This window comes from Cupressus sempervirens, chromosome 11 (genome assembly GCF_028749045.1).
Source record: "Cupressus sempervirens isolate cs-2001-9-10 chromosome 11, ASM2874904v1, whole genome shotgun sequence".
Classification (NCBI taxonomy): domain Eukaryota; kingdom Viridiplantae; phylum Streptophyta; class Pinopsida; order Cupressales; family Cupressaceae; genus Cupressus; species Cupressus sempervirens.
Window position 1 is genome coordinate 87,543,416 of NC_143128.1, and position 9,303 is coordinate 87,552,718.

General features: G+C 34.9%; 1 protein-coding gene across 2 annotated transcripts in view; it reads left to right on the forward strand.

Moving 5' to 3' along the window:
- Positions 1-6,191, forward strand: part of LOC149528354 (uncharacterized) — a 40,564-nt gene extending 34,373 nt beyond the window's left edge. The window contains exons 14-18 of one of the 2 annotated variants that reach the window (XM_089811008.1): positions 3,496-3,563; positions 3,781-3,945; positions 4,040-4,112; positions 4,196-4,304; positions 5,501-6,191. In XM_089811008.1, the coding sequence (XP_089667134.1) occupies positions 3,496-3,563; positions 3,781-3,945; positions 4,040-4,112; positions 4,196-4,254 (365 nt within the window). In that variant the 3' untranslated portion in view covers positions 4,255-4,304; positions 5,501-6,191. The remainder of the gene's footprint in view (positions 1-3,495; positions 3,564-3,780; positions 3,946-4,039; positions 4,113-4,195; positions 4,305-5,500) is intronic. The other variant, XM_089811006.1, reaches the window with a different exon arrangement.
- The last annotated feature ends 3,112 nt before the right edge of the window (positions 6,192-9,303 follow it).

Here is a 9,303-nt window from a genome sequence, read left to right on the forward strand (position 1 = left end):
ATCAACAACTAATCATCGAATACATGTGTCCAAGCCAATTTGAACCTTTCCATCTTCAACCACCTCCTCCACCCAACTCAATTTCCCTAGATCCTCAAGAAGCAAGTCAAGACAATGGGCAGCACAAGGGCTCCAAAATAATGTAGGATGTATCTCTATCAGAAGTCTACTGGCTGCTACATATGCAACTGCATTATCAGTCACAATCTGGGTGACATTAGCCATTCCCACTTATATTACCACCTCATTCAATATGTTACACAAATTTTCTGCATTTTTTACTTGATCAGAGACATCAACTAATTTTAGAAATACCAACTGCCCCCCTCGAAGCAACTATAAAGTTGATGAGCATCCTATTCCTATGTTCAGATATAATAGTGCAACCTTTTTCTTCCCAAACTTTTCTTTGCTCTCACACAAGCTGATGAATGTTTCTTACCTCGCCATCTAGCAACATGACCCACTCACCTTATAGGGACTTGGGGGCTTGAACCCCTTACCCGACAAAGAAATTGAAGTTACCACCTACATAAAGCATTGAAGGAAATATCATTGTGGATCCAAAATCTTGTAATTGCCACCTTTGTCTTCTCATGTATCTCTTTGTTCCATGCAGTGCCTAGCAAAACGGGTTAAGCACCAGGAGTGTTTCGTGGAACCCAAAAGTATGCTAGAGACCCATTCGCATCTGAGGCCCAATAGAAGAACCTCCACTTGTTTCTGATTTTGTAGAACTAAAAGTCTCCATTGGGGCTGCCATGGCCTTGAATATCCTCTTTATTTCTGCCTTACTTTGTGCATATTTTTGTAGGCTTGTTAAAGCCTCTCTTGTAACCTCTTCCAAACATACTTCACACAGTGTAATATCATTGCATAGAATCTTTGCAAGATGCTATTTCGATCGGCTTATGCCTGAAGTCTCATGCTTATGGCAATGGATACATTCGACATGTCCATTGATTACACTTGGGATCCCATGTTTCCATAAAGGGTCCATACCTCTACCACTACCATTCAGCCTGTTTCTATAGGTATTAGGTACTGCACTGACACTCAAAGTCTACACTCTACAAGTACAAGAATGAACAATCATAAAGTAAATAAGTTTGAGATCAAACATAATTTCTAACAATTTTGAAAGCAATGTGAAATTATGATTATATATAATGTAATGATCTAATATACATTTACAAGTATAAATTTAATAAACACAATTAGATTTAACTTTAAACACAACATAAATTTTTAGCAAATACTAAATCCTAAACTAGCATACACTATAAATTCAATAGAACTTAAAATCTATTCATAGCCGTCTGCAAAATCTCTGCTCTGTGAAATGCTCCAAGTTCCAACTTCCAACGATGGTCTGTCTTTGAGAAATGAACGATGGTCATCTCTGAGAAATCTCCATTTTTTAGAAGCGCTCCTCTGAGAAATGTTTGTGCAATGGGCTTCCGCTTTGTGTCTCAGAAATTTTAGAAAATGGCAGCAACAAGAACTTATGTGTGCAGCAGAAGAGAGTTTTTGCACGGCAGCAGAATGAGTCTTTATGCACGTCAAAGAAGTTACTTTACGGTATCAAGTTACAACAGAAAAATTCCATCTTTTTCGTGATGACGTGGATGTTAGTTTGACTGGAAAGAAGAATGATATGTTTGGAGGAATGTTGCGTTTAATGGCAATTAATTGCGATTTTTTTTAGCGATATCTTTGAATATACTGTTGCTGATATATTTGTCCTCTATAACAGGGCCACTTTGAATCCGCGATAATGCCGGTATATCACAGATATTTTAAACTATATTATAAACAACAAAAACACCATAAGCTTGCTATCATATAGCCGGCCATGCCTTGCGAACCTGCTAATTTAGTTGATGACAAATATAATTACTCAACCCATTGTTTGAAATGCACTGCCATCCCCAAACTCTCATCTTAAAAGAACAACTTGAGGATGCCAAAATGATATTTAAATTTGCTCTGAATGGAAAAAACTCAGGAAAAATGTGCCATGGGGGGAGATACACTTTGTCCAATAACATCTTCGACATTCAGGAAAGCCTCAAAGATAATGGGATGTGTTCTCATGGATTGCTGGGATATGATTGTATTTGAAAAACATGGCAAATGTTATTTTAAAGTTCCTATTTTGTTTGTTCTTTTCCAACTGATTGGTTCCTCAAATTGCCCTTCATAACAAGGAACATCCTAAGGGGTACACAGTAAAGACAGACATCTTCACAGATTATATTGAAAATGGGTGTAAGGGTGAAGTGATGTGTAATGTTCTATATTTGTCATTTGCTAATGCTCATGAAATGATATTTAAAATACAATCAATGGCCAGATGTTTGTATGCTGCAAGCCTTTCTTGTTGGAATTAACAGTTTGATGTGTAAAATTGCTTTGTTATCGGATTTGCATATCTACACCGTGAATCAGATCTGATTTGTACCAGATTCGCACAGGGTCTGGATTTGACTTTGTGCGGCTGTCTGGATCTGCAGACCAAGAGGGTCAATCCGGGCCACAGGTGAATCCAGCACGAGTCCATGTGGACCTGGGGGAATCCGGTGCAATTCTGCATGGATCCCCAGGGACCCACAGGCCAAACTTGGAATAAGTACACAAATCCATATATATAACGCTCATAGATATATATTTTAATATATAATGCATATATATATATATATATATATTTATATGCAATGCATATATTTCTGTATATATATATATATATATATATATATATATATATATATATAAAATCATAATGGGATATTTTTCTTTCACGAATCTAATGTGGATTCTCGTACCCAAACTCATACATATAATGCTCATAGATATATATTTTAATATATAATGCATTTATATATATATATATGTATATATATATACATAAAATCATGGTGGGATATTTTTTTTATAAAATCATGGTGGGATATTTTTCTTTCACGAATCCAATGTGGATTCTTGTACCCAAACCCATCTCCAAATCTGAATCAGCAACTTAGTAAAATTGCCTTAGTAGAAGAGCCTGTAATGAAAATGCTTTGATTTGGAACAAAAATGAATTGAAAATTCTGCGATCAAAAACAAATCTCTTGCAGGGAGTGTTTAGCTTTGTGCTAATACTGTGCTTGCTACTGTAATATTTATTATTTATACACCATAAATCCCTGCTTTCGAGTCTTGGAAACATAAATGCAATTGCCAATACATGTAGAGCGCACATTATCTTTCTCTGAAGAATGTGTAAACAAGTTTTTCAACCCATCAAATTTTAAAACTTTTATTCTCCTTTTGAAGCCCACTATGGTGTCTGTCACATTTGTCATAAATCTGTGTACTGTTGAATTTTATTCTATTCAGAAGCATGGTGGTGAATAGCATTTTGAATGTTTTCTCTTTATAATTAGTTTATACAAAAGTATGAAGTATGGATGGTGAATTCATTTTAATGGAAGACATGGTTGCATTTTACAGCAAGACCTGTCCCTGCTGTTGTCGAGTTTGATGCTCAATTGCAGATACTGGAACTATTGGACCACAAGGTACTTGAAAATTTATATAATTTGCTTTTAGACATTATAAATATTTATGATTTTATCTGTAATGTGTCAAACTTATATAAACTCAAATTTCCTCACTGTATTCAATGAGATTTTTGTTTGTTGTGTTTACAGCCATCGACTTATGTTTGCTGTTTAATTATTCCTGTGCTGATTTTATAGTTGTCTGAGTCTGGTACTTTGAAATATGATTTTCCAGGCAATATTCACCCCTGGCTATAAAGCTATATTGCATATACACTCCATTGTGGAGGAATGTGAGATTATGGAATTGTTACATCAAATTGATCAAAAGACAAAAAAACCAATAAAGAAGAAGGTCCTTTTTGTTAAAAGTGGTGCAGTTGTGGTGTGCCGTGTTCAGGTACTTAAGTTTTCAGTCAATTAGCATACTAATTATGATCATTTTATTATTGAAATTCTGATTATTGTTTAACATTTTTTAATTAAACTTTTAGGTCAATGCTTCAATTTGTGTTGAAAAGTTCTCTGATGTTCCACAACTTGGAAGGTTTACGCTACGGGATGAAGGTTAGTCAAATGGCAGGTTTTGTAGATCAAGATATAATTACAGAGTAGTCCTAGAATTGATTTGATTGTATTGTTATTTGCAGGTAGAACAGTTGCAATTGGGAAAATAGTGAATCTACCAACAGTTGCAAGACATGAATAACGGAAGCATCATTTGATGAGATTACATCCCTCATAATGATTCAATGTCTGGTAATATGTTTTCCAGATCACATATATGATACCGTAATAAAAATTATGTTAGTGTATTTTTATAAGAAATTATTACTATGGACTGGAATTCTGTGTTATCCTTTTGTTATATATTTACATCTAAATATCTCTGCAAATTTGAAAAATTCATATCAAAACCGAACAAGGGCAAGAGCAGTAAAAGACCAACATTCTCAAGGCAATTTGAAGCCTAAGTGCTCCAGAAAGGTCTGGAAACTAATTATTTATCCGCTTCTAGAATCATTGAAACAACAATCTTTCATAGTTGATCTTCCTTTTTTGATGGCCAACCCATTATCAAATCCATGATGAATAATTACATTCAAATCCATTATTCTTTTATCCAAGTTTGGAGAGTTTTGGCTGCTGTAGCTCACTGATAGTTTGTTCATCCCAAGGCTTGATTCAAGATAATCCAATCTCTCCCAGCTACCTTCTAGATCTGACCAACCATGACAAGGGAGGCACAATTGAGGAAGGCTAACCTGTAGCACCAATATTTGTCGAAGATACCAAGCTCATTCTGAGGATTATAGAGCACCTTGTTATGTCCTTTCTTCCAAGATTAGTACAAGTTCCTTGCCTTTAATAATGTAATTATTTTTTACCCAGTGCTCATTTTGATTTAATAAATTAATGCCAAGGTTTTTTGTGTTACTTTGAATTATGTTTTATGCCGCATTCAATGAGAATGTGCATTTCCTTGTTCCTGACAAAATATATCCTTCTTTGTTTGAGCTTAATAGGAAACGTGACATTTTACATCATTTATTAGAGGCTTGTCAAATTTCTAGGGCATGGTGTCTAAATGGGAGCATATATACATTTTCTGTTGTGTCCTTTCTTCCAAGATTAGTACAAGTTCCTTGCCTTTAATAATGTAATTATTTTTTACCCAGTGCTCATTTTGATTTAATAAATTAATGCCAAGGTTTTTTGTGTTACTTTGAATTATGTTTTATGCCGCATTCAATGAGAATGTGCATTTCCTTGTTCCTGACAAAATATATCCTTCTTTGTTTGAGCTTAATAGGAAACGTGACATTTTACATCATTTATTAGAGGCTTGTCAAATTTCTAGGGCATGGTGTCTAAATGGGAGCATATATACATTTTCTGTTGTGTTGTGTGTTTTTCGAGTTTGCAACACACTTATAATTTCTTACTGTGATTAGATATGCGTGTGCAGGAATCATGCGCATGAGGGATTTTTGCCTGGATGACACCCTGCACAAAAGTCTTGAATTGCTTGCCTATTTTTAATTTGTAATCGTTGTTGCAAGCACAGATATGGGATGCCAGGGGGCTTAGAGAGAAATTATTTGTGGTTAATGGCATCTTCAGAGTTTGGTCATCTATTTTCTCTATAGGGGCAGTGATTTATCAAAGATTATCTTTTATACTCGAAAGACGTTTTTGAGTGGTTTGGTAAAATATAATTAGCGTGGTAAAATGTTTCTGCTATTTGTCTATGAAGTGGGAAAAGCCAAAATCATTGGCAATTTTTTTGGGCTCTGGAAGTGTTTTGATATGGCTACTGTAAGCTTGCATATAAACAAGACTCATTTTCAAATCTGCCGAACATATTTGTAATTAAAACTCTAATTGGTGATTTGCTGTAATAAAAAAGGGAATCAGTGGCGATTCTTATAGCTCTCCAAAAAGATCAATCCAGCAAAAATAAACTAATGCAGAGTGGCAAAAATAAACCAATGTAGAGTGGCTCTATTACAATGATAATATAGTGTTATTGGCTATATTATATATGCAAAAGTTCAGATTTGACAACTTGTTTAACCTGGTGAGCTGTACCGAATCTGGGCATTTGTAATTGCCCGACTTAACAAAAATTGATTTCTTTTTATAGCTGCTGGGCTTGATATTGATGATGTGTTTTCTATTTCCTGGGTTGTGGTGGTCTTTCTAGTAGATAGCTTGCCTGACAGTTCAAAATATTTTTCATTGTTAATGTTGAGATTTCCTGGAAGACACCTAGATAATTGATTTTTGCAATTCTCAACTTTTGGGAGGATTAACGACTCCCCTTGTACCTGGGCTTTTTCACGGTGGTTAGTCGATGCTTATTAATCACTTCTATTTGGTGTTTGATGACTTATTGCATTGGTTTTAACGCCAGTAATCGGATATATTTGTGGTTTCATTACATATTGGCCTGGTTTAAATGTTTAGATGAATGCTCGATTTTGCTGCCTTGCATGGTGTTTACAACCATGGTAGACATATTTTCCAGTTTTTTGTGTGTTGTGCTTTTGGTCGGTAGAGGTGGGTTTTCGAGGTATCATATATTTAAGGTCAAGTGGTCATGGGTGGCATAGCTTATGAATGGCGGTAGCTTTTCTTATGCATTCTTAAAACATATATTTAGTGAAACATTATAGGTTTATTTCGAAGCAAAGAAACAATCTCAGCATAAATAGGCATAATTAGAACGAGTTTTTAATTTCTACAAATGGGTCGTTCTTCTCTGGCTGAAAGGATCGACGATGGCAAAATTTCAATCGATGGGCTGACTGCGAGAGTTTTGGTTATGGGGTGGGGTTTAAAGATAGATCCGACTATTTTGGCCGGGAAAGATTATGGTGGCTCAAGGGCAAGAGAAAACTTAACCTTCAAAGAACGAAAAGAGTTTTGGCGTGGCCTAAAAACAATACCTTTACAGTTACCCAGTCTCTACCGGTAATAAACGAATTCAATCGCTCTTCGGTTTCCATTGTCTCCATAGACAAAAATGAACGGAGTGATGTTGTCAGCTTTATTCTATCTTTTTTTGTCAACTGGGAATCGGTCTACCTTAGGATTAGAGTGTTGCTCTAAAACTTTTTGTGCAGGATGCAGGGTTAAACCTATAGGTAATGGATTTTTTCCGGTGATACTGTCAGCGACAACTGATAAGGAATGGGTTATCAATAGTGGTCCCTTTTTCATTGACGACGGGGATTTCAATGCTAGACCAGTGTCCCAACTTTAACTCGCAACTTGCGAAAAACACAGTTCAATGAGATTTCAGTATAGATTTTAATGAAATTGCTGTAACGTGTAATAACACTAGTAGATTTTTATGTGTTTTTCAAGTTGACTTCTTAATTTCGATGTACATGATATTAAAAGGCATGTCCTTTTATACTTGTTAGGTATCAATAATATTTGTTAATTATCATGATTAAGCATATGGTAATCTCTCTCTCACACACAATCACCATGAGTTTTATCTGTCTGAAACTACACTAACATTAACACTTCCTCTTAGTTTAGAATGATAAACACAAGTAAATAGTACACCATTGATAGTATTTAGGAATGACACATTAATGGAATCTTTAATCATAAGACTTCCACTGTATGATATTAAATGTGTATTGGCCTATATGAATATCAACATGATATTCACCAAATACTATTTTGATATATCATATTATAGAGCATGAGTATTGGCCTATCAGAATATAAGCACATGATTTTCACCATTGTCTTTGAGTAATGGCCTATCAAAACTTCGTATCCACATAATATCAAGGCAAGATATTCATCATATACCTATCATTTATCTATACAATCAACTTATAGATCGTCAATTTAATGACATCTAACACCCAATTGTTGGTTTAGAAGATAAAGACTTTCATGATCTATTTCAACATTTACATAAAATGTATAACATGATTTTAAGTTATTGCAAGGTTGTCATCTTCCAACAACCTTTGCAAGTACAAGTGATAATCATTTGAAAGTTATCACTTCCTCATGTACATAGGGTGTAGACTCATACACACATGCCATCAAAAGTTTACATGAAGCCACCACAGATATTGTCATATGTTGTCATGACATCCATCATGAAGGATATAAGATAATAAGGTTTTGACCTCGAACTTCTCTCATAGATGAGAATGTATTACAAGGTATTGTACTTGGAGATTTCTCTTCACGAAGAAGCACTAACCTTTTGACTTCCTTATCAAGGTTACTAATAAAGTGTCAAACCTCCCTCGAAGTCTGATGTCAACTTTTCTAACCTCTTAGTACAAGGTTCTCTTGGATGAAGTGTCATATTCCCTTTGAATCTGTTATCATCCTTCTAACCTCCTAGTAAGCAAGTCGTGTCATGCTTCCCTAGTTCAATAGGTATCCTAATAGCATTAGGCCTTCTAGCTTGCATACAACAAACTTTATCCCATGAATCTTAAACTGCTATAGTTTTTAATCATTGGAGGATTCATCTCGACATGGTCTTCTCTCGTTGAATCAATACAACCAAGGTCATCAAAAAATTGATTGAAGCATATCTTCTATTTGCTCCCTCTTTGTCCATGGTTGCCTCTAATGAACTGTCGGGCTCCCTCTTAATATAGAAGGATGCTTCATAATCTTAATCATCAAAGATGTTCGCTTCATGAGATGACTAACAAATTAGAACTCAAAAGCTTCTTTGGGGCTATTGTCATAAGATTGAGTTCTCCACAATATGTGTAAAGTATCAACCATCTTTTGTTGCAAGAACATCTCTAGAGACAAATGAAAAGATCAAGGCAAATAACTCAAATGCATATAGAATTACAAATAAGAGAGAGACTACAATGAGTAGACAAATGTAATAGCTAATATATACTTAGTTGAAAACCTTGGTACATCGTCTGTGCTCCCAGTTGTCATTATGAAGGTTTGTAGAGTAAGTACACTCTCAAATTGTTTGAGAGATGCCTCTCATTTGAATACTCTTCCCTCTAAGCATGGTTTAAATGGGAACTTTGATAGTGTCTTTTTTGACATCTCCACTAAGGATGATTCAAATGGAAATGATTGGTCATTATTCCCCCATAATGTAAAATTCCCTCGTATATCTTTGAATAGTTCTACATCACATCAAGTATGGCAAACTTCTTTATGTACTTATTTTTCTTACTCTCAAGTATTTAGAAGGTTTCCCATATTAATGAAACTCTAAATTCCTAAGTCGATA